Source organism: Crinia signifera, chromosome 5 (assembly GCF_055691185.1).
Source record: "Crinia signifera chromosome 5, ASM5569118v1, whole genome shotgun sequence".
Classification (NCBI taxonomy): domain Eukaryota; kingdom Metazoa; phylum Chordata; class Amphibia; order Anura; family Myobatrachidae; genus Crinia; species Crinia signifera.
The window spans coordinates 268169900-268195901 of NC_139221.1; the positions used below are offsets into that span (position 1 = coordinate 268169900).

Genomic DNA, 26002 nt, shown 5'->3' on the forward strand with positions numbered 1-26002 from the left:
GACCAGAGATTTTAAAGGAACTTCTTCCAGAGGTTCGAACATCTCTGATTGTAGGAATGTCAGGACTAAATTTAAGTCCCGCGGCGGAGCCGGTGGAACGAAGGGAGGTTGTATACTAAGAACTCCCTGTAAGAAAGTTTGAATCTCCGGAATGAGGGCCAACCTCTTTTGGAATAGTATCGACAGTGCAGAGATCTGTACCTTAAGTGAACCTAGGCGGAGGCCACCGTCTAGGCATCTTTGAAGGAATAGTAAGAGCCTGGATAATTTGAATATCCTAAACGGCCACCTCTTACTTGTGCACCACTCCACATACGATCTCCAAATGCGATGGTAGTGAGCAGCTGAAGATGGTTTACGCGCCTTTAACATAGTAGGGATGACTGTCCTTGGAATCCCCTTTTCCTTCAGGACCTCGGATTCAATAGCCACGCCGTCAAATGGAGGGAGGCTAGGTGTTGATGATGGAATGGTCCTTGTAGCAGTAGGTCGTGTCTCTGCGGTAGAGGGTATGGTTGGTCGGCCAGCATCTGTTGGATGTCCGAGAACCAACTTCTCCGTGGCCAAAACGGAGCGATTCCTTCCTGTGTTCTTTCCCTTTTTAACTTCTTTAGCACCTGTCCCAGTAAGGGCAGAGGTGGAAATAGATACACCAGGCTGAACGTCCACGGAATTGCCAATGCGTCGGTTGCTATGGCCCTTGGATCCCTTGTTCTTGCTACGTACCTTGGCAGGAGGTGATTTTTCCTTGACGCCATTAGGTCGACCTGGGGAGTTCCCCATCTCTCTGTGAGTTGCAGAAACACTTCGGGGTGTAGTGACCACTCCCCCGGGTGTAGATCCTCCCTGCTGAGAAAATCTGCTTCGAGATTTTCCACTCCCGGAATGAGTATGGCTATCAGATGTACCTGCCAATTTTCCGCCCACTGGAGGATTCTGGTGACCTCTGTCATTGCTTGTCGGCTCTTTGTGCCGCCTTGACGATTTACGTACGCTACTGCTGTTGCGTTGTCTGATTGGATCTTTACAGACTTCCCTTGAAGGAGATCCTGTGCTGCTATTAGAGCGTTGTAGATTGCCCTTAGTTCTAGAACGTTGATCGACAATAGACTCTCTTCTGCACTCCATCGCCCTTGAAGCCGAAGGTGGAGTACCACTGCGCCCCACCCTCGGAGACTGGCATCCGTTGTCAATAGGATCCAATCCCATATTGCAAATCGGCGCCCCTGCCTGAGATGGTCGGAGTGGAGCCACCACAATAGGGCGTGGCGGGCTCGAGTGGATAATTGGATCTGTCTGTGTAGAAACAGATGTGATCCCGCTCCTTTCCTCAGTAGGTCTAACTGGAAGGGCCTCGAGTGGAAGCGCCCCCACGTTATGGCTGGGAATGCTGCCACCATCTTCCCCAGAAGTTTTACACACAAGTGTAGTTGTACCCGACGGTGACTCAAGGTCTGTCGAATGAGCCTCTGTATGTCGCTGATCTTGTCGTTCGGCAGAAATACTCTCCGCTCTCTTGTGTCCAGCCAGAGTCCCAGGAACAGGATCCTCTGTGTTGGTCGGAGCGATGACTTCTTGAAGTTGATTAACCAGCCCAAACTGGTCAGGGTCTGGACCGTCGACAGAGCATGATGTTCCAGTACTGCTGGAGATGGTGCTTTTACGAGTAAATCGTCTAAATACGGTATTATAGTGACCCCTTGGTTCCGGAGGTGCGCTATAATGATCGACAGTGTCTTTGTAAAGACCCTGGGTGCCGATGATAAGCCGAAGGGCAGGGCCCTGAACTGAAAATGTTCCTTTCCTATAGAAAATCTCAGATACGCTTGATGAGGCCTCCATATTGGTATATGTAGGTAGGCATCCTTGATGTCCAGCGAGAGCATGTACTCGTTGTGTTCCAAGGATGCTATGACGGAGTGAATAGACTCCATCTTGAAGGGTTGGTAAGCCACCATCAGATTTAGAGATCTGAGATTTAAGATGGGTCGTACTGACCCATCCGGTTTGGGCACTACAAAGAGATTGGAGTAGTATCCCTTGCTCCTTTGAGTAGAAGGCACTGGGATGATTACCTGTGCAGCAAGTAAGGTGTCTACTGCACTCTGGAGTGCCCTCCTTTTGTCTTGCGCAATGGGGAGAGCTGTAGTGAAGAATCGGGTGGGGGGAGGAAAATCGAATTGAATCCGATAACCCTCTGAAATTAGGCTGCGAATCCAAGGGCCCTCCGTTAGAGAGAACCACTGGGTTCTGAAGTCCAGTAGTCTTGCCCCCACTATAGACTCTCCTAAGAAAGCTGGCAAATTGTCATGCCACTGGCTTTTGTGCTTGCTTGGGCTCTGTACGGGTGACAGTGGCCTGAGGTCTACTTCTGGCACGAGTACCTCTAGTGGAGTGGAAACCTCGCCCCCTTCCTCGAAAGGAATTCTGTGGGCGAAAGGAATTAAATGACTGAAAAGACGGCCCTGTGTATTGGCGTCTAGCAGGTGGAGGTGCTGTTGGGAGGAAAGCAGATTTTCCACCTGTTGCTTGGGCTATCCATTTGTCCAATTCTGGGCCAAAGAGGACTTCTCCCGTAAACGGGAGACCCTCTACAGCCCTTTTAGACTCAGCATCTGCCTGCCATGAGCGGAGCCATAAAGCTCTTCTGGCGGATATTGCGTTAGCTGAAATGCGTGCGGATATCAAAGAAATATCTCTGGCCGCTTCCCCTAAATAGTTAGCTGACTCTTTTATATGTTCCGCCAGTTGTCTTATTTCTTCCGGAGCTATGCCTGAGTCTAGTCCTTCTATAATCATGTCCGCCCACTTGGCATTGGCCTTGTTTACCCAGGCGGAGACAATAGCTGGTCTGAGTTGAGCCCCAGCCGCCATGTAAATAGTTTTGAGGGTGGACTCTAACTTACGGTCTGACGGGTCCTTTAAGGAGCATGCGCCTGGGACCGGTAGAGTGGTCTTTTTTGATAATCTGGACACCGATGCTTCCACTGGAGGCGGGGTCTCCCATTTTCCTAGGGCAGAAACTTCAAACGGATAGACTACTGGAAAACGTTTCGGAATTTGGAAACGTTTGTCAGGTTGCTTCCATGCTGCTAACAATTTTTCCTGGTTTGGACAGGGAAAGACTATGGAGGATTTCTTTGTTTGTCCAAACAGGTCAAACTCCTGAGGTTCTGGAGTTGGATCGTCTGGTAATTTTAACACCTGTTTTACCGCCACAATAAGAGCTTCCACTCCCATGTGTGTGGGTTCAGGCTCAGGTTCTGGAAGAACCTCCTGTACCTCTTCCCATTCTCCTTCCTCCATTTCATTATAAGGAGCATGATCCTCCTCTGAATCACCCTCCCCCTCAGAGTACACAACCTGTAGAGGACGCTTTTGTCTCACAGGTGCTGTTCTTTGGGGATTTTGCATGGATGTAGCCAGGGTGTCTACAGATCTAGCCAGAGTAGCCACCCATGGAGGTTCTGCACTACGGTTTTCTGCTAATTCAGCAGATAACCTCTCCATAGTACCTGATAAGAGAGATACCCATTGTGGTGTGGGTGCCTCCCCTGAATCACCTGCCTGGGAAGACGGTGGAGAAACAGTGCAGGCTTTACATATATTTGTCTTTCCATCAGCCGAGTGCTGTGTAAATCTAGCATTACACAAAGTACAAACATATAGCTTCTGTGAAGCCTTGGTGCTTGATTTGCTGGTCATGATTTCAGCACAAACCCGGTCTGAGAGTTATATTCACAGATACCTGCACGCACTCACACACAAAACACACAACACAGATATGCTGTTTGGGGTGTTGGGTCCTGGAGGTTAGAAACTACCACCTATTTTCCCTGTGCTGTCCACACTAGGACAAATAATTTTCCCCACACTACTGTGCTGTGTAGCCAAATGCTGCTGAACACCTATAGGGAGAAGCAGACATTAACAAGGCTTTAGCATGTGTGTGTTCTGGCCGCGCCATGCCGCTTACAAACAGCCTCAGGCTTCTTCCCGCCTGCACCCTCACCCAAAATGGCGGCTTCCCGCGCTCCTCCGACGCGCTGCTCAGGGCTTCCAGCCGCGCACCTGTCCCTAAGCCTCCGACAAGCACCTGCGTGCACCGCCGGAGACCGGGGGAGCGCGGCTCTGACCCCCGCTGCCGCCTGAGGGATAGCGCGCGGTCGCGATGCAGTTGCGGTACTCACTGTGTCTGTGTCTGACGGTCCCTTCGTAGGCGGCCGCAGGAACACTGGAAAGTCTGGCAGACGCCTTTTAGTGAGGCTCTGACAGGCTGCTTGGTAGAACCAAGGGCGCAGGACACCCGGACCCACACTTTTAAATGAAGCAGGGAAGGGTTCCTTTTCTTTAAATTTCTTCCGCTGTTGGAGCAGTGTAAAACTGTGACCAGCTCCCGTGGCACAATTTTCTAACTGGGGGTATGATGGGTCTTAGAGGGGAGGAGCCAGCCTGCCCTGAAACAAATTTAGTAGTGCCTAGCTCCCCGCATTCCCAGCTCTAAACCCGATGTAATCTCCAGTGTCTCCTGCTGCATGAGAGAGAAATGAAAAATTTTGAGCCAGAACTGCATTTTTGTGTAAAAAAATGTAATTTTTCATTTTCACTGCCCAGTTGTATCAAAATTGGTGAAACCCCTGGGGGTTTGAAATGTACACTATACCCCTAGATGAATTCCCTGAGGGGTGTAGTTTGCAAAATGGGGTCACTTGTGGGGGGGTTCCACTGTATTGGTGCTTGGGGGGTCTTGCTAATGCGACATAGCACCCACCAAAATTCCACCAGAATCTGAGCTGCAAAATCCAAAAATCACTCCTTCCCTTCTGAGTCCTGCCATGCGCCCAAATGGTATTTTTTGGTCACATGTGAGGCATTGCCGTACTCGGGAGAAATTGGGGCACAGATTTTGGGGTGCTTTTTCTCCTTCATACCTTCTGAAAATGAAAAATTTTGAGCCAGAACTGCATTTTTGTGTAAAAAAATTTAATTTTTCATTTTCACTGCCCAGTTGTATCAAAATTGGTGAAACCCCTGGGGGTTTGAAATGTACACTATACCCCTAGATGAATTCCCTGAGGGGTGTAGTTTGCAAAATGGGGTCACTTGTGGGGGGGTTCCACTGTATTGGTGCTTTGGGGGTCTTGCTAATGCGACATAGCACCCACCAACATTCCACCACCAAAAATCACTCCTTCCCTTCTGAGTCCTGCCATGCACCCAACTGGTATTTTTTGGTCACATATGAGGCATTGCCATACTCGGGAGAAATTGGGGCACAGATTTTGGGGTGCTTTGTCTCCTTCATTCCTTGTGAAAATGAAAAATTTTGAGCCAGAACTGCATTTTTGTGTAAAAAAATGTAATTTTTTATTTTCACTGCCCAGTTGTATCAAAATTGGTGAAACCCCTGGGGGTTTGAAATGTACACTATACCCCTAGATGAATTCCCTGAGGGGTGTAGTTTGCAAAATGGGGTCACTTGTGGGGGGGTTCCACTGTATTGGTGCTTGGGGGGTCTTGCTAATGCAACATAGCACCCACCAACATTCCACCAGAATCTGAGCTGCAAAATCCAAAAATCACTCCTTCCTTTCTGAGTCCTGCCATGCACCCAAATGGTATTTTTTGGTCACATGTGAGGCATTGCCGTACTCGGGAGAAATTGGGGCACAGATTTTGGGGTGCTTTGTCTCCTTCATTCCTTGTGAAAATGAAAAATTTTGAGCCAGAACTGCATTTTTGTGTAAAAAATGTAATTTTGCATTTGCACAGCCCAGTTGTATCAAAATTGGTGAAACCCCTGGGGGTTTGAAATGTACACTATACCCCTAGATGAATTCCCTGAGGGGTGTTGTTTGCAAAATGGGGTCACTTGTGGGGGGGTTCCACTGTATTGGTGCTTGGGGGGTCTTGCTAATGCGACATAGCACCCACCAAAATTCCACCAGAATCTGAGCTGCAAAATCCAAAAATCACTCCTTCCCTTCTGAGTCCTGCCATGCGCCCAAATGGTAATTTTTGGTCACATGTGAGGCATTGCCGTACTCGGGAGAAATTGGGGCACAGATTTTGGGGTGCTTTTTCTCCTTCATACCTTCTGAAAATGAAAAATTTTGAGCCAGAACTGCATTTTTGTGTAAAAAAATTTAATTTTTCATTTTCACTGCCCAGTTGTATCAAAATTGGTGAAACCCCTGGGGGTTTGAAATGTACACTATACCCCTAGATGAATTCCCTGAGGGGTGTAGTTTGCAAAATGGGGTCACTTGTGGGGGGGTTCCACTGTATTGGTGCTTTGGGGGTCTTGCTAATGCGACATAGCACCCACCAACATTCCACCACCAAAAATCACTCCTTCCCTTCTGAGTCCTGCCATGCACCCAACTGGTATTTTTTGGTCACATATGAGGCATTGCCATACTCGGGAGAAATTGGGGCACAGATTTTGGGGTGCTTTGTCTCCTTCATTCCTTGTGAAAATGAAAAATTTTGAGCCAGAACTGCATTTTTGTGTAAAAAAATGTAATTTTTTATTTTCACTGCCCAGTTGTATCAAAATTGGTGAAACCCCTGGGGGTTTGAAATGTACACTATACCCCTAGATGAATTCCCTGAGGGGTGTAGTTTGCAAAATGGGGTCACTTGTGGGGGGGTTCCACTGTATTGGTGCTTGGGGGGTCTTGCTAATGCAACATAGCACCCACCAACATTCCACCAGAATCTGAGCTGCAAAATCCAAAAATCACTCCTTCCTTTCTGAGTCCTGCCATGCACCCAAATGGTATTTTTTGGTCACATGTGAGGCATTGCCGTACTCGGGAGAAATTGGGGCACAGATTTTGGGGTGCTTTGTCTCCTTCATTCCTTGTGAAAATGAAAAATTTTGAGCCAGAACTGCATTTTTGTGTAAAAAATGTAATTTTGCATTTGCACAGCCCAGTTGTATCAAAATTGGTGAAACCCCTGGGGGTTTGAAATGTACACTATACCCCTAGATGAATTCCCTGAGGGGTGTTGTTTGCAAAATGGGGTCACTTGTGGGGGGGTTCCACTGTATTGGTGCTTGGGGGGTCTTGCTAATGCGACATAGCACCCACCAAAATTCCACCAGAATCTGAGCTGCAAAATCCAAAAATCACTCCTTCCCTTCTGAGTCCTGCCATGCGCCCAAATGGTATTTTTTGGTCACATGTGAGGCATTGCCGTACTCGGGAGAAATTGGGGCACAGATTTTGGGGTGCTTTTTCTCCTTCATACCTTCTGAAAATGAAAAATTTTGAGCCAGAACTGCATTTTTGTGTAAAAAAATGTAATTTTTCATTTTCACTGCCCAGTTGTATCAAAATTGGTGAAACCCCTGGGGGTTTGAAATGTACACTATACCCCTAGATGAATTCCCTGAGGGGTGTAGTTTGCAAAATGGGGTCACTTGTGGGGGGGTTCCACTGTATTGGTGCTTGGGGGGTCTTGCTAATGCAACATAGCACCCACCAACATTCCACCAGAATCTGAGCTGCAAAATCCAAAAATCACTCCTTCCTTTCTGAGTCCTGCCATGCACCCAAATGGTATTTTTTGGTCACATGTGAGGCATTGCCGTACTCGGGAGAAATTGGGGCACAGATTTTGGGGTGCTTTTTCTCCTTCATACCTTCTGAAAATGAAAAATTTTGAGCCAGAACTGCATGTTTGTGTAAAAAATTTAATTTTTCATTTTCACTGCCCAGTTGTACCACAATTGGTGAAACCCCTGGGGGTTTGAAATGTACACTATACCCCTAGATGAATTCCCTGAGGGGTGTAGTTTGCAAAATGGGGTCACTTGTGGGGGGGTTCCTAAATTTTAGCATCTTATGGTGCCTAGAAACCTACATGGTGCCTAAAAAATAATCTCATAAAAAGGAGGCTCCAAAATCAAGTAGGTGCTCCTTCTATTATGAAGCCTGTGGTTTGGTCAACGTGCACACTAGGGCCACATATAGGATATTTATGAAAACAAAAGAATTGGGGGAATCAATTTTTAGTCACATTTCTCTAGTAAAATGTACTGTGTTCCTTAGAAAAATGTATTAAAATTGCAAATCTGCAAAAAAAATGAAATTTTGAAATTTCACCTACACTTTGTTTTAATTCCTGTGAAACACCTAAAGGGTTAACAAACTTCCAAAATGCTGTTTTGAATACTGTGAGGGGTGCAGTTTTTGAAATGGTATCATTTATGGGGGTGTCTCACATACAAGTCCCTCAAAGTCACATCAGAACTGAACTGGTCCCTAAAAAAATCAGTGTTTGAAATTTTCTTGAAAATTTGAGAATTTGCTATTCATATTGTAAGCCTCCTCGTGTCCAAAAAAATTAAAAGGAAGTTGAAATAATGATGGAAACATAAAGTAGACATATGGTCTATGTTAGTTATTAACTATTTTGAGTGGTATGATTATTTGTCTCACAAGCAGAAAATTTAACATTTTGCAAATTGCAAAATTTTCCATTTTTTCACGACATCACAAAAAACCACAGACTGTATCGACCCAAATTTACCACTAATTTGAAGTACAATGTGTCACGAAAAAACAATCTCAAAATAACTGGGATAAGTAAAAGCAAAAAAAAGTTATCCCCACTTAAGTGAGACATGTCAGATTTGAAAAAAAGGGCTCTGTCAGGAACGCAAAAACTGGCTCTGTCAGGAAGGGGTTAAATGCCCAATAAATACTTAGATTGTTCAAGATTTAAAAAAAAAAAAAAGCAAAAAAAAAAAAGTACAAAAACTGTCCCAGGATTAGACAAGCCGACTGTTACTGAAGGAAAAGGATACAGATTTTACCAAAGCTAAACAAAAAAAACATTTATAAAATAATACTGAAAAGTATGTTTGTGTCAAAATTTTATTTTTTTAACTCGTAGCAACCTGTACTGTCTGTGTTATCCCCTTCTGGCCAAATAACAAGATAAAAACATGATACATGTATAATGTAAAGACATAGCAAGATGTATGTTTTGCAGCCTGTTCTTGCAAAGACTGCATCTATAAAATTCCAGAAGACATTATTTGTAGTATTTAAAAACCTCGGACATCACACGTACCTTCATGGGAGGACAGAGAAGATATCTCATGGTCCTTTGCCTCAGCACTCGGGACAGGTTCTATGGCTTTTACTGGGAGACTGTGACTCACTTGAGTGAAAACGGCATCTGCAGATCACACAAATATATCTATAAACATCCAACCAAATTGACGCACTCAGGAACAATACAACAACAACAACAACATACGTTTTGGAAACATCAGCATGGTTATGACAAAGGACGGGGCACCCAAAGCAATTTTGTCCTCAGTAGCAATTTTGTACCAGTGGAGCAGAACAAGTTATAAGCAAACAGTTACTAGAGTAATTCTCACCCTATGTCAGGTGTAGACAAGGTGTATGGCAGGAAACATCCTCATCAGCAGTGACAGATCCCAACTTTCCCCAACATGGTACAGGTTTGTTTTTTTTCGGGGGGGGGGGGGGTTGAAGTTATCTGTTAAACTGGCCATACACCAGAATTACCTGCTTGTGAATCTGATTGTGTTGTGAATTCCCATGAACAGCCCTGGACTCCCGATTTGTGGCGTTTTTGACACATGATGTGCAAACACTACATTGTGCGATCCAGCTGCTACATACGATCAATCATCTCACGGCAGGGAGGGAGTGTCCGAAAAACTGCCACTCAAATGAGGCGGGTCGTACGAGCCACCGAACAATTGATTGCTTGTGAAAAAAAACACAAAATCTAACGGCATGCAACCAATCACAACTGATCAGACGTGCAGCATGTATGATCGGCGGATCAACCTTTCGTCCCACGGGACCACGCATCAAACTGATGTGCACACAACCGATGTGAACACCATCAATCGCACCACCAGACGAAACGGTGCATTTGTACACGATATCGCTCTAGTGTTTGGCAAGCTTTAGTTATTCTCAGTGACACTGTGGGCTTTGTTGCAGCAGCCTAACACAGATATGTGCCCCGATGACTGTCAAAAGGGGGAAGGAAGTAGCAGCTCTATAACCCTCTATGTTTAAACTCACTGATTCCGCGTAAAATGCGGAATCAGTGTGTTTTCCCCAGTCATGAACCGCCAAGCGTGCCAATTCCTCGCAGGCCCTGAAGTTGAGAGGAAAAGTACCCTATCGGGAATACCATTTATTTATTAATACCATTTATTTGTATCAGACTGCTGCAGCAATTGGTGCCTAATTAAAAATGTGTTAATATTTCATCAATATGTCCACTCAGATTAGATGTTGTCAGAATATGCATATTCATATACTGATTCATAAACAAATGTTATAACCGAATAAGACAACCAGAAATCACCAACCTGTAGAAAATGTAGCAGATCTAAATGTCCAGTTAGTGTCCTCTATCCTCAGGGTCTGATGCATACTGATGTACTCACGTAGATCCCAAACTACCACAGAGCCATCCACTGTACCAGCAAACACCAGGGACGCTTTGCTAGGGCTGAAGCAGCAGCATTTCACCTACACAATCCCAACAAAAGAGTCTGTCAGGTCGAATCAGTAATAACAATATTCTGTATCAATGCCTGCGATAATTCAGGCTATTTACTTTCTGTTACTTCATTATAATAGCCAAAATAAAGGCATCAATTTACAACACATTACACTCTTCATATAATCAGTGGTACTGTGGTGCTCCTGTGCATGCAATGCAGGTTTGCCCATTAGGCACCATGAATACCTTCCCACAGAAGCCAATTCACAGACACAGCGAAGTGGACGCTGGACCCCAGAGCTGCCCCTCCGCTTTGCCTGCCACCCGACCAGCCCCCACAGGGCTGCCCCACCAATCTGCCTGGTATGTCAGTCTGTTGGTGACATGCAGACACACAGCCTCCCTATGACCTTGGCTTCTGCGTAAGTGCGTGACATGAGGGAGGGAGATTACGATTGTGCTGCTGTGTAATGGCGTTGGACTGCCCCTGTGTGTTTCAGCACTTACTGCTGTAGATATGGCAATCTAGTTATTACTTTAAACATTTGCCTTAAAGAAATATGATTATAAAAAGAATAATATATAAATCAATTTGTTCATTATAACAAACTTAAAAAAAATGGCAATAAGGCCTTCCTGTACAATGTCACACGTAACACACCCTACATGGCTTTACAATCCTGACTAGTCAGTGTGCTGCTGTAAGATTTGATCAGGCACCAGCAGCAGCATATACAGAATAATAAGGATATGTACACTTTGCATATAATAGGGATTCTGAGGCACACTGATCTCGTGGTTTGCAGCATACTGTGCTCACACCAGAGAAGACATATGATCATATTCTGCACTAGTGTGTGACCTGATGACTTATTTAGACACAAACAAGCACTTTGGGTGACAGAACCAGAAAGTGTGAGATTTGTTAAGAAATCTCCAGTTTTTTAAAGCGGCAATCATTTACACTGCAATACCAGTTTGATTTTGCAGTGTAAATGATTGGCGCTTTAAAAAAACTGGAGATTTCTTAACAAATCTCTCACTTTCTGAATATCTCATCCTATTAAATCTCACCCTTACTGTCTAATGTAGTAAACATTCCCTTTTAAAACGTTATTGCACAGCATAAACAAATGAGATGAAGAATGCGCTCATAGAAAGCTAGTACAAGGAGTTTGTACATAATTTAAACATGATAGAAAAGGAACCATTAATATCAAACTCTTACAGAAAGTCCAACACAACATACCCAAATATAGTAAGAGAGTATACACATACAAAAACACAGAATTAAAAGGTAATTTAGGTCAATTCTTGGGTATGTTATATTATACCCCTGTATACCAAACATTAAATTAGCAGGTGAAGCAGATCTACTCTGTAATTTCTGTAATTTCTGTAATTTCTTCTGTGTAAAAGGGTCAAACCTGGTCTTAAGTCGCATGTCGCCGACCCTGCTTTTTACCAGGTTTGGCGACCTGGATTGACCCTTTTAGACTGAAGAAGAAGTACACTTATAATTCATCAAATGGGGGTCAGACTGCACCTGGCAAAATGACCTGATGCTCAGAATGCCGGTATTTGCCAGGTCGCATGTCTAAAAGTGGTATTACATATTTTTTGCTGTACTATTTTAGCCCCCAGCAGTGAGTACAACTACATCACTGATGGTCACTGCTGAATGCCCAATTTCATACCTCAGACTCGCAGATGAGAACTTTCTGGGGTGTGGATGGTTGCCATATATTCCATACACAGATTAGAACCTTCTCCCGCAGGACAGCAGAGTCAGAGTGCTTGCACTGGCCATGCACGGTAAGTAACAAGTGTCTTTGGGTCTCGGAGAAATGCAGAAGGTAAACAGTCCGGCCTGTGAGGTTATCCAACATGATACAAATAAAAATTAGATAGGATAGGCATGGGAACCTGGGGATACCAGCTGCTCTAATGGCTTTCAGGGAACCCATCTTCAGGATACTATAGATATTTTACATGTAGTAGAAAACATGTACATAACCAATTAACACACTAAGATGATTGGTAATCAGGCCGATAGTCAGTGCAAAGGCACCATGACAGATTCACAGTACACACACTAAAGCAGTGTAATAAATCATGGAACAACATCTCATTCCATCCTTCATTACACTGCACCAGGTCGCACACAATATCTCCGGGTTGGCGGTGCTGTATGGTCAACCGGAAGATATCAAATAAGCCTTTTGGAAAAGTGCAATCACAGCTACACATCAGACCAGTGGTCCTCAGGACCCCCCAACAGTGCCCGTTTTCCAGTTCACCCGGCAGATGCACAGGTGCACTCATTATTCACTGACACATTTTAAAAGATCACAGGTGGAGCTAATTACTTCACCTGTGATTCTGTGTGGAGACCTGGAAAACGTGCACTGTTGGGGGGGGATTGAGGACCGAGGTTGTGAACCACTGCATTAGACGATCCGCACAATTTGATGTTCAATAGTGTGTACCCAGCCTAATAGGCCAGTAAATATAGACAGAAGTTGATGTAATATGAAAAGGCATATGGTATACAACATTTTTTAAACTTGCAGCAAGATTACAATGCAGATTCTATGTACCTTGCCGTCTTCATTACAGCAAGTGTCTTTTCCTACTGCCTGTATTAGACCCCTGAAGGCTCTCATCCACACTGCTTACGCCAGTCTCCCATAAGTTCTGTTTGCTACATACTGATGTAATGTTCTGTAACTGTCCAGAGTTTGTGAATAGTTTTGCTCTCTCCATAGATGGCGCACTCTACACCGGCCTCATGATGCACCCGACATTCACAAGACTAAATGAAAACTACACGATGTGAACACTAGGATATTAAACCCAGTGATGTGTGCTGTGCAAGACGAATGTGGATAACCCTAAGACAATGGTGTCTCAGAGGAGATAGGGTCCCCTAGGAAGGAGGAGTTCACAGGGACTGGTGTATTAAGCTATGGAAAAGCAGCATGATGTAACTACAAAACAACATATGACAAGTGAAAGTGGTAATCTATATATAAAAGCCAACTACTCCTCACCACTGTGAGGTGAAGTACTGCCACTGACTAGAGGCCACTTAATGGACCAATTTACTCCTTTGTGTGCTAAAAGATGTCAAATAGAAAGTGAAAACAATTTCTGCAGGGACACTGATCTGTTTCAAACTTGCTGGATATAGAAAGAGGGCAATGTAAAGGCACAGATTGGAGGCAGGAGCAGCTAGGAACTGGGGGTAGGGTGGAGAGTTTGTCGGCTAAAACGGTCACAGCTCAAAGTGATAGTCCATTGCAGAAGCTGTCATTTTGATACGCTTTTAATTAGTGGATGGAATAGTCTTCAAAAAGATGCTGAGTCTTTACAGAGGTTCCCCCACAGAATTCTTTTGTCCCTAGATGCTTTTTACAACGCTGAATAATTGTATTTTCTGGGTATTCTTTGTATGACAGCTTTATTTATTATAAAGCTATCTGGATAATAGTCTATGTAATGCATAGAGCACAGTAACACTATGCTGTATGCAAGAGCAATGAAATAGATAACTGATAATGGCTAAGAATATGGACTGCTAATGTCAAGTATTCAGAAGAAGTTGAAGGAGGCCATGTAATATCCAATAAATGAAAGTAATTTAAAGATGAAAAACATGTAATCCTTTTCTAACAATCTGCAAATCTTATGTTAACAATCATTATAAAATGTAGCATATCACAGTGATATCTAGCATTGGTCCGCTGCCATTTACCAGCTGGGTAAACCACTGGCTACTGGCAGCCTAATGCACCCAGCGAAGGGATGCAGTGATATGCGTATGCTCCACTAATGTCTACGCATGCACATAGTGATTTCACCTCGAGGACTCCCCATTTTTATTATTATTATCCTTTATTTATATGGTGGCACAAGGGATCTGCAGCACCCAATTACAGAGTAAATAAATAAATACATGACTTACAATTGAATACAGTAGAGGACAAGTACAGAGTACATAACCACAGCTGCATCAGCAGAGGACACTGGAATAAGTATCAGCGTGGCAGAAAACCGCAGGATTTGGTGCCATTAAAGACGGTTTACGTAAGAGAAGGAAAAACACATGAAGGGTGAGGGCCCTGCTCGTGAGAGCTTACATACTAAAGGGGAGGGGCAGACATGTGCTGGTTGTATGTGGATAACGCTGGGTCCCATTGTACGTATTGGCCAATGCCGATTCACTATTTGTTAAACTGCCTCAGGGTGTTAACTATAACTATGGTCTAAAGGGTCAACAGTGTCTAGGCCAACAGGTCAATACCAAAAAGGTTGAAAAAGTGTCGACAATTGCCATGTCAATGTTTTACTTTTGTCTATGTCAACCTTGTGCATGTCGACCATATGATGTTGACCTAGGCACTGTCCACTGGATATTGCCAACTATGTGGATGGAGGTAAACGGTGAAAAGACATATAATGCTGTTTATTTCTTGGCAAATTGTTAAAGAAAAAAAAAAGGTAAGCACTGATGGTAAACTATAAGAAATGGCTTATTCCAAGTTCATAATTATCCACAGGGGTTATCCAATAAAGCCTGGAAAACCATCAGTCATAGGGGATGTTTTTTTCATCTGCCTGAGACAGGAGAAAAAATATCCCCAATAATTACCCATTATCGAGATCGTGGCTATGAAAATATACGGGGACAGCAACTTATCCCAGATCATATGTGTTTTTACTCGTAAACAGGTCATAGTCGGATGGGGATTTTTTTTTTTTTAACTCAAAAGGTATTTTGTGGGTAATTGAATATCTCTAGGGCAAGATGTATCAAGCTTCACAAACACGTTTTTGCCCAGCATGTATGTTGACAGATGATGGAGAAAATCACTGGACTGAAAAACGCTCAGTGCATACACACTGAGCGGTTTTCGCCCATTTTAGCGATTTTCCCAGGGATGGATGGCTTTCAATAGCAGGACACTATGGAAAGCCATCCACTCTGATGTTTATCTGCTGGTAATGCCAGCAGATGAGCAGCCAGGCCAGAGATAATGATGCAGGAGCACGCATCAGCACTCACCGCTCGTCGCTGTACCGTACACACTGGCCGCAGTGGCGGAACTACCCAGGGTGCAGGGGGTGCAGCTGCTATGGGGCCCGGCGGCTGGGGGGGCCCGATAGACAGCAGACACTGCCCTGCACCGTGCTTAGACATTTTTTATTTATTTAAGTGAACCGATGCTGCCGCAGCCGCCTGTGTGAGGCTGAGCTGCTCACCGGAGGGAAAGTAATAAGCCGAGCGGGGGGCGGGGCGCGAGTCCGCAGCCCGGAAGAGACTGCGGGACTCGGGAGAGAGAGTGTGTGCTGCGCTGCTGCCGAGCTCTGGCACACTGACGCCAGCAGTGGTACTGACAGCGAGGGAGGAATCCTGAAGTATGGTGGTGGTCAGTGGCTGTGTTCAGACTGAGACGCACAGCCGCTCACCGCGTCCGCCACCTCCCCCAGCCTCCCGCCGATACTCTCCTCGCCCCACTCCTACACCCACTGCGGTCTCCGGCTAAACCCCCTCCCCGTGCCCCCAACTAGTGATACAAACGTGGCAGCATCTGCCTCAGGAGAGCGGCATGTTCAAAATGCTGCAGCGGCTAGAGCAGACATTAGGGGGAGGGAGGGAAGAGTAACAGTGATCTCCAGTTCAGGAGTGTTGTATCTGGGTCCACAATACCACCAGTCTCATGTGTCCACCTGATGGTGGCCTTGCAGCAGCATGCACACTTGCCCCCCCCCCTCCAACTATTGTCACCTTATTAAATGGACCCCCATGCTCCTACATGTACTGCCCAGCAGTAAGGTGACGGTGCACAGATCTCTCATACTCCAGCACCTGTGACGCAAAGAGGAGCCACAAGGAACAGAATAAGAAAGAACATTGGTAAGTTTGTAATTGTTGCATAATGTGTAATGGGCTTTACGGTGTGTCGCGTAATGTGTATTGGGCTTTGCGGTGTGTCGCGTAATGTGTATTGGGCTTTGCAGTGTGTCGCGTAATGTGTATTGGGCTTTGCGGTGTGTCACGTAATGTGTATTGGGCTTTGCCGTGTGTCGCGTAATGTGTATTGGGCTTTGCAGTGTGTGGCGTAATGTGTATTGGGCTTTGCGGTGTGTGGTGTAATGTGTATTGGGCTTTGCGGTGTGTGGCGTAATGTGTATTGGGCTTTGCGGTGTGTGGCGTAATGTGTATTGGGCTTTGTGGTGTGTCGTGTAATGGGCTTTACGGTGTGTCGCGTAATGTGTATTGGGCTTTGCGGTGTGTTGCGTAATGTGTATTGGGCTTTGCAGTGTCGCGTAATGTGTATTGGGCTTTGCGGTGTGTCACGTAATGTGTATTGGGCTTTGCGGTGTGTCGCGTAATGTGTATTGGGCTTTGCAGTGTGTGGCGTAATGTGTATTGGGCTTTGCGGTGTGTGGTGTAATGTGTATTGGGCTTTGCGGTGTGTGGCGTAATGTGTATTGGGCTTTGCGGTGTGTGGCGTAATGTGTATTGGGCTTTGTGGTGTGTCGTGTAATGGGCTTTGCGGTGTGTCGCGTAATGTGTATTGGGCTTTGTGGTGTGTCGTGTATTGGGCTTTACGGTGTGTCGCGTAATGTGTATTGGGCTTTGTGGTGTGTCGCCTAATGGGCTTTCCGGTGTGTTGCGTAATGCGTTTTGCGGTGTCGCGTAATGTGTAATGGCATTGCGGGGTGTCGCATAATGTGTGAGGGGCACTACCCTTTGAGGCGAGGCCACACCCCTTTTTATATAATGTGTGCATTCTTTATTTTTAAAATATCTATTGGAGGGGCACATTTTTACTGTTCCCACTAATGGTGGCCACAAACGGTGTGCACTAGTAGAGACCTGAGTTAGGGGGGGCCCCATTGTAAATTTTGCTATGGGGCCCACAAAGTTCTAGTTACGCCTCTGACTGGCCGGCTTTCTAGCTGAAAGCAGCTCAGACGAGTAAACTTGTCACCCAGTGTTTACGGGCCTTTAGATATGAAAGATACTCAATGATATTGGACATATTTGTTTTATAACTTCAATTTTGCATTTATATTATCCCAGCTGTTTCTCATTCTAAAGCAGTCACCCAGAGATTTTCATGTTTTACCTTGTATAAATGGCAGGTTGGTATTTAAAGAGAAGCAGCCATCACTGATGGACATACAAGGTTCTTTAGGCTGAACTTTGCGATTAAACTGGTTATCTGCACGATTCTCTTCAAGCAGAACAGTGATGACCTTTAAATAGAGCAACAAAGACGTTAAACGGTGTAAAACGGCGTATAGAGTGTCTATTCTGTCTTGATTACATTATATTTCCATAAACAGTGCCATGGCCTACTCAAACTATGTGTCTTGGCAAGCTAATATAAAACCATTAATTAAAAAGGTAAGAAAAACATACCAGTCTGGCAGACAAAATAGTGACAAACAAAGTATACTATGCGCTCTCCTTCAAAGACAAAATAGTAATGTATAAGTACCTGGCTAGCAGAATGAAGGAAAGTGGTCAGTCGCTGGGAGTTAACCTTGGCTATAAGCCCCGCATCCTCCGCTGCATTACTTTTCTGGCCTGTAATACCAAGAGAAGGCATACTGTATTATACATCATAGGTGAGATCCAACACATTGTTACCAACCCCTCCCGTCTGTGGAACATAAGTCATTTTGGCTATACAGCCAACGACCCAGGTCCCGGTGACGTCACTTAACGATATGGTTTACTGAAATCATTCAGTGAGTACACAGAATTCAATCAGCTGCGTCCAATACAGTTATCTACCGGTATATTGTTAACAAGCAGCTTACAATCCAATAGAATAGAGAACACTGACATTGATATAAATGGTATGTGAATGTTTTAAATAATGGACTAGTCATTTGTTAATATACAGTGATTTACAATTGTAAAGCTTTTTTAATAAGCAAAGAAATAAAGTGCTTTTGGGATCTTTGCATTATTTTACATTCATAGTACTGTGCCTATCCCTGTACTTTAAGAACACAATAAGGTCACCTCCACACACAGCAGCGCCCTCTCCTGGATGTTGAGTCCATTTTTCTTCACAATCTATTTCTTCAGTTTGAATTTCTCGGTCAACAGCATCATCATTGCATTGAACATAAGCCTACATTAAAAAAGAGTGTATTATTATTTTCTTATATTTAGAAGGCAGTGACAAAGTAGCATTGTACATGAGGGGTTAATGACACAAACACATTACATATAATAAAAAAAAAAAAGAGAAAGTAAAGATGGCCCTGGATCAAATCAGCTTACAATCTAAAAGGTATGGGGAGTACATCACATATAACATAGCTGGATAACAATTGTAGTTACTTTAGGGGAAAGTGAGGTTGCTCATGGTTTAAAGCAGCATCATTATAATAGATAATTATAATAAATTGTATATTCAGAATAATATTTTATGCATCTAATGTACGAGCGATTAGTCCTTAATGGTCAAGTTAAGCTGTTTTCACTAACATTTGAGTTTAATTATAAATGCCAACAAAATCTCAACTATTTTCAACCAACCATTTTAAAAATCCATACTTCATTCTAGAGTTTTTTTAACATAATAATTGTCCATTGAATAAAAAAAATACAAAAACAAAGCATATACCAAACTGGGTGCCTTCGGACACTCGCAGTGGTGCCCTCGGTTGGTGGTCCAAGAACAATTGAAATTCTTTATGGTCAATGTAGTAGGCAAGATCAGCGCATGCGACTGCCAATCATAAAATATGTGGCCACACATAATTTTCTGAATTTCTCCATAACAACCATTTGACCTAATGGTGTCATGACACAGATTCTATATACTAGGGTACTTAAATTAAAAAAAAAAGTTTGGAAACCACTGGAATATCCAATACAGTATACAAAGAAAATGCCACTAGAAGGCAGGAGGAAGATATATATGGAATGTATGCACTGAATGAGGTTAGGTCTTTAGTGTACTTGTTGCTGAACCAATATGTATAGTCAGCGATTATAACAGGGACATAGGAGGTAAACAAAATGAACACAGACATGAAAACAAATAAATAGAAAACAAAACAGCAATTTGGTGTCTCGGTACCACTGCTATAACACCCGTTGGCACTCTCCTTTAACTCATGGATTGTCAGACCTTCTGATTTAAACACGTGTTTATCGTATTTTGTATATGGTATTCCCATTAGACTTTAACTCTCTTTATATAGCATTCCAGCTCCTGATGAAGACATGTGAACACGTTGTAACACGTTGAGCCTCCACCTGCATTTGAACCTTCTTGCACCTTTGGAAATACCAGACTGCATCATTCTGTCACTCCGGACCAGTTTTTCACCTTAAGAGGACCAAACCATCTCAGATCTGCATGCAGCCAGGTATATTCATACCATCAAGGCTTATTTACATGCTGATATCTCTGAGCGAACAAAGATCCTCCACTGGGTATTATTCCAGGAGTTGGACATTACCATTCATCTTCATCATAAGGAACTTCCTCTATACTGCCACCTTTATCATCTATCAGTCTGGTAACCATTTACATTCAGGTGCATTGAACTGTTGCATTTCCTTCCTCATATTGGAGCAATATGCTAGCAATTTTTATATATTTTTTTCTTTTTTGAGAACTCTATTTTAGTCATTCATACATGTTATTATTGTTTAATAAATATATGATTTATTTTATTCATGTACTAGTTTACTAATTCAGTTAAACCCAGGCGCTGTATACTTATCTTGTTTTTTCATATACCCTATTGGGAGCCTTACACCCTCCCCATACAGCAGCTGTAGCTACACTTGTGGTTCTTTTATTTCTTCAGTTTCCCTCTTTATATGATGTGCCCCTCTATTGGTCGAAGGTGCGCCTTTACTGACTTTTAGGGATCTTTCCAGCAGAAAGTTTACAGGTATCCCTGAAGTGCTCTGTGCTGGTGACCTTTTCTCAGCCATTTGATTTTTTTATCGGAATGTGCTATATTTTTCTCTCAACGTAACAGTTTCATCAAACAAATTATAAATGGTTTAAAAAACAAAACAAAATAAACATGCTGGTTGCCACACAAGACAATCTAAAAATAGAAAGATCAAGTAAGTATCAAAAGAAGTGTGTAAACCCACTAAAAGAACATAGAGGAAGAGTTATTTTAATTAAATCAAGGGTAGGACAGGCACTGATCACCATCTACTGGGTAAATGCCACAGCCAAGATAAGGCGTACGGGATAGCTGTGTTAAGCACTAATAAAAGAGATGGCTTTTCAGAGAGTGTTTAAAGACCCAAAGCCCAGTAGAGTATAATTGGATGAAGTAAGTAATTCCACAGATCAGGTAGCAGAACAGGAGACATATTGTAGGTGAGAATGAAGGGTGATTAATAGAGAGGAGACAGGATAAGGTCTGATGTAGATCTAGGAGGATGTGAGTATTTCAAGACAAAATTTGAGATATATGGAGGAGTGATATTGAGAGCTTTGTAGGTGAGGATGAGGAATTTCAATTTGATTCTGGAGGAAAGCGAGTGTGGCCAGAGGCCCGGCACAAAGGACACACTCATGGTACATTCAATATTTTTTAAATGGACAAATTGGCTCTAGGTGCCATATACTGTACTGTACATCTATGTTCAATTACGTTGTTTAACCTAGTAGTGAGCTTGGTAAAGAGATAAAGTAAAAGGTGATTATGCATCAGCCAATGTGCGGTGTTTGAAAAATGTCAGTTAGCAGCTGATTGGCTGGTGCGTTATCACCTTCCATCGCTTAACCAGGTTCAATACAGCTATACCATTGTTTTTAAAAGGCTTTGACATTTGTGAATAAATGGCTGTTTGGGCATTCTCACATAGGAATTGATAAGTTAATGACTCTGCCACCTACAAAGGGAACACTGGACATGCAAAATCTTTGAGATGCAATCAAGGCGAGTATTCCAGAGACACACCAGTAAAAAGACTAGTGTTGGTTTTCAGACTTTCATGTTGTTAAGCCAAAATGGTTTTAGTTTAGATATGTAAAAAGGGGATGCACTGAAATTTGAGTTATATTTACATTTGTGAAATGAGACAGGTATATGTTAAACAGGTTGCGCTTGGAAAGCAAACTGGTTTGGGTTAGATCACAGGTTCTCAAACTCGGTCCTCAGGACCCCCGCACAGTGCATGTTTTGCAGGTCTCCTCACAGAATCACAAGTGAAATCATTAGCTCCACCTGTGGATATTTAAAAATGTGTCGGTGAGTAATGAGTGCACCTGCCGGGTGACCTGGGAAACGCGAACTGGGTTAGATACATAAAAGGAGCAGGGAATTACTTTATACAGTTATTTTACTCCAGTTATTTAACTCCTATATTTTGTGAGATAGCCTGTGAAATAGAGAACAGGGCAGAACCACCCCCTTGTGGGATTCTGTGTACAAGCAGGATAAAAACTGGGCATGTGAGCACTGAGAGTATAGATATTCTCTGACAGAGTCATGGGCTGTAAATCTTGTTTGCTGGACCCTCTAACAAATGCTTTTAAAGAAGAACGGTCTTCTCAAGATCTTCTGAGCAATAAACATCTTGCTTTCAAGACAACTGCTTTTTCATCCTATGACTAACGGCCCATACACACTAGGAAATTTGAGATGAAAGTAGCTCACTTTTGATGTTTTGAGCTCATTTCGGGCTGTTTTACCAGCCAAGTAAACTACTTTCCACAGTCTCCTAGTGGAAGTGGTACGTCCCGATGAAAATCGGGACAGGCGAAAATTGCTCAGTGTGTATGCATGGAACAATTTTCGGTACGTGTGTATTATGAGGGCGCCCGATTTTTTCATCGAGTCGGAAAAATTGCGTAGATCGCATCGCATGCAACCAAATCGCATGCGATGCGATCGACCCGAACGCTTCAGGTTGACGTTGATCATGGCGTTAACAATGGGTGGGGGGCATTTCACATACTAATTAAACATCAGGGTGGGTATACAATTTAAAATGGGGTCTGAGGGGCATTTAACATTGGACCCAATGTAAAATCGGGTCTCGGGGACCATTTAACATTGAATCCAATGTAAAAATCGGGTCGATTGCATCGCATGCTGGTTGCATGCGATGGACCCGATTTTGCCGCAAAATTTTTTCCATCCAGCAGTTTTCACATGATCGCTCCTCATACACGCTGGGCAAAAATGGCCAGAGTGTATGAGACTTAAAAGAGCACAGAGCAGCATGTGGTTCCAGATGCCATGTGGTAGGAGCACGGTGCAGGCAACAAACCCACCCATCCCATGGAGGGTGGGTTCAGTACCAGGCAGATACTAATGGATGGATAGAGGGAATCCCTTAATGTCCCTGGTACTGTTAGGCCCAAAACCAATGTGTGATCACTTGGCGCAAGTAGCAAGGTCACATCCAGTCACAGCGAGAATAGGGACTTAATGAGGTTAATTGACTGTTGAGCGATGGGTGAGGATAAATCAGCTTTACAATGTCATTAAGGGTGGACAGAAGCTAGAACAGAAGTCAAGATGGGAGATAATGAATGAATGAACACAGTTTGGGTGCATTATGGGTGAATTTATACATAAGCCCCTGAATGTGCCTCTAAAAAGCCCTAATATATGCTGAGGTTTCATTTTATTGTACAGGAAGTTTAACAATACATACCTGCTTTGTGTTGGTCTTTCCGAAATTCCGGATGTACATCTCATACTCTTTCACCGGAGCAAGATCCAACAAGGAAAAAGTGGAGGAAAAGTCTAAGTCAATGAGTCGAAGAATTTCCAAACTGCGCTTTCTTTTAAAAGAAATAAAAATATATATATTTGAAATTAAAATAAATTGAAAAAACACACTATCCAGACAACAATATATCAATCAACAATCAAATAGCCATCAATTGAGAATATGATAAATGATCATTAACTTTTCTGCAGACATTTGTTAGAAAACATTTAATAAAGATGTATTAATGTATCAATTCTGTTTTACTAAACCTTAATATGGTTCTCCATTCCCTATATATTACAAACCTAACATGTATGTGTAAGCAGCTAGAAGGAAAGTTACTCTTCTTACTGTACTTTGTGGTTCTACACTACAGAAACAAATATGTGTTTATATGTTCTTTATTGACCATAAACCACAATTAATGCAAACATTAACAGACTATAGGCCACTCACAATTTTTTTTTTTTTTAAATAAACCACATTATTGGGGATATATGTAATACAGGACCAGGGACGTGCAGTCAGGGGATGCAGGGGAGGCAGTGCTTCCCCTGTCATTTTGTTTTAAAATAATATAAATAATATACCTATGACACACATTCTGTATCATAAGTATTTTCTTTATATTATTTTACTAGTTTGAATTATTTAACCTACTTTGGGAGGCACTGATAAGCGTGCCTCCTACAATGAACTGCAAGGGGATGAAGCAGAGGAGTAGGTCTTGGGGTGGGACTAAATGGGCTAAATAAGCCCATTAAAAATAACGTCAAAAGCGGCACTTCTAGAAGTGCCTAATTGACAGGGGCTGCTGTGATTGGACAGCAGATCTAGATGCTGTCCAATCACAGCAGCCCAGTCATTAAAGATTCTGACAGTGCTTTTGCTCCGCTGTGACCTCTGACCTGTGCCCAGCTCCCGAGTCCGGCTTCCCTGCCTGTGTGCGGTGTGTCTGCACCCCTCTCCCCTGCCTGGTGAGTACACCTGGTGAGTCGGCGGGCGGGACGGAGGTGGCGGCGGGGGACGGCTGCTGCGGGCACTGGTGTTGGTGGGGGGGTTGGTTTTCGGGCGGCGGGGACGGAGGTGGTGGCGTGGAGCGGTTGCTGGCTTGCTGGCTGCTGCTGGAGGGGGTGGGGTGCAGCGGGTGTCGGCGGCAGCCTGGTGCAGGGGGAAAGGGCTACGGAGGTGGCTGTGACAGTGCCTCTCCATTCACAGCCACCACCGCACGTCACTGTACCGGACGCTCTCTCAGCCTTCGGAAATAGTGGCCCTCACCTATTCAATGCTGCCATTACTGACAGCATTGAAGACAACAAAACAGAACCGACTAAAATAAAAACAAAAAATCTGTTTAGTTGGAAACGGCTGCGGATTGCCATTTTTTGACAATCCGTGGATATTTTCACCAAACTGCTGAGTTTTCAACACGCAACAGCAGGAACATTGATTTCCGGCTGTTTAGTTACAGTCGGACAGAATGAAAACGGCCCGGGATTCCAACTATTGGGATGTTCCAACAGTCGGGAACCCAGATTGAATACCCCCCTAAATTGTAGACACAATGAAAACAACCCTTTTTCTCTCAGTCTTATCAATCACTTCAATTTAGTTCTTGCGAGTTAAATGTAGCAGCAGTAACTGAACAACAGACCTTGGCTTTCATGAGCAATAAGAGCTTGTACACACAGGCTCTGAGGCACAATTTTAGTAAAACAAAACCAATTCAATGGGGTATATTTGATGCCTTTAGGCGAGCTATGATGGCGAGCAGTGCCAATAGCTCGCCATCATAGCTCATGGGTTAGTATTCAACTGCCCCCCCTTCACTCGCCGTTTTCACCTTGCTGGTTCTTTTAAGTGAGGTGGATACAGCGAGAGCGGATGTCAAAACGGCAAGGCTCGCTGCTATATGCAACGAACTTGCTGCATATGGGGAGAACCTCACCCTTCAGGGGAATCCTCACCATCCTCTGACAGCAAGGATTTCCCCGGGACAAAGAATAGGGCTAGTGGCTGGCGAGGGGTTTAGATGGCGAGGATGGCTTGTTTTTGGTGGTCATTGACAAAAAAAGCCATTGTCGCTGCAAAAAACGGCACTGAATACCGCCCTTTGTATTTTATCATCACTTAAAATGGATAAGGTATTTTCTCAATGCCATCCTGCAGCAAAGTGGACTATGGGGGTTATTTTGGTTGACTCGCTCGGATGTGAATCCGCACCCTTGGGAGTAAATCAGAACCTGCCCTGCGAATGGTGGTATGCCCGGCCGCACCCCCTTCACACGCTGAGTTTGTTCACTTGGCATGCGAATCAATGTTTTACATAAAAATCCATTTGCAGGCCACGGGGAACCTCCCACATCTTTCGATGGTCCACCAGATGCCCACATATTTGGGCGATTACCATGGGAACTTCCATGAAACGCTGGGCGTTCCCATTGGCTAGTAACCCAGCCCATCGCCTATCGCCCCACCCCTACAACACACACACTGTTGGTGAACAGTCTGTTCACTGTGGCTGCATGCACCCGGCATATGCACATGCGCATACGCCAAACATTGGTCCCTGTGCAGACGAACTGCCGCTGCGAACTGACCTGAATAAGGTCTTATGTCCCTCATTCAGCATAGGGCAAGGCTGCTCCGAACGCCTGGTCCCTCCCCACCAAACTGTGTATTCCTATCTGTATTGTGCAAGTGCATCACTATTACAGAGAGGTCAGAAGGTATATGATGTGAAACATG

At 43.9% G+C, this 26002-nt stretch overlaps 1 protein-coding gene across 1 annotated transcript in view; it reads right to left on the bottom strand.

The window, feature by feature from the left end:
* Positions 1–26002, bottom strand: part of DYNC2I1 (dynein 2 intermediate chain 1) — a 62894-nt gene that overhangs the window by 17279 nt on the left and 19613 nt on the right. Inside the window, exons 10-16 of the mRNA XM_083188993.1 lie at positions 23195–23324; positions 18563–18674; positions 18030–18118; positions 17655–17784; positions 12213–12385; positions 10379–10541; positions 9088–9195 (exon numbers count right to left, since the gene is read on the bottom strand). Of these exons, the coding sequence (XP_083045119.1) occupies positions 9088–9195; positions 10379–10541; positions 12213–12385; positions 17655–17784; positions 18030–18118; positions 18563–18674; positions 23195–23324 (905 nt within the window). The remainder of the gene's footprint in view (positions 1–9087; positions 9196–10378; positions 10542–12212; positions 12386–17654; positions 17785–18029; positions 18119–18562; positions 18675–23194; positions 23325–26002) is intronic.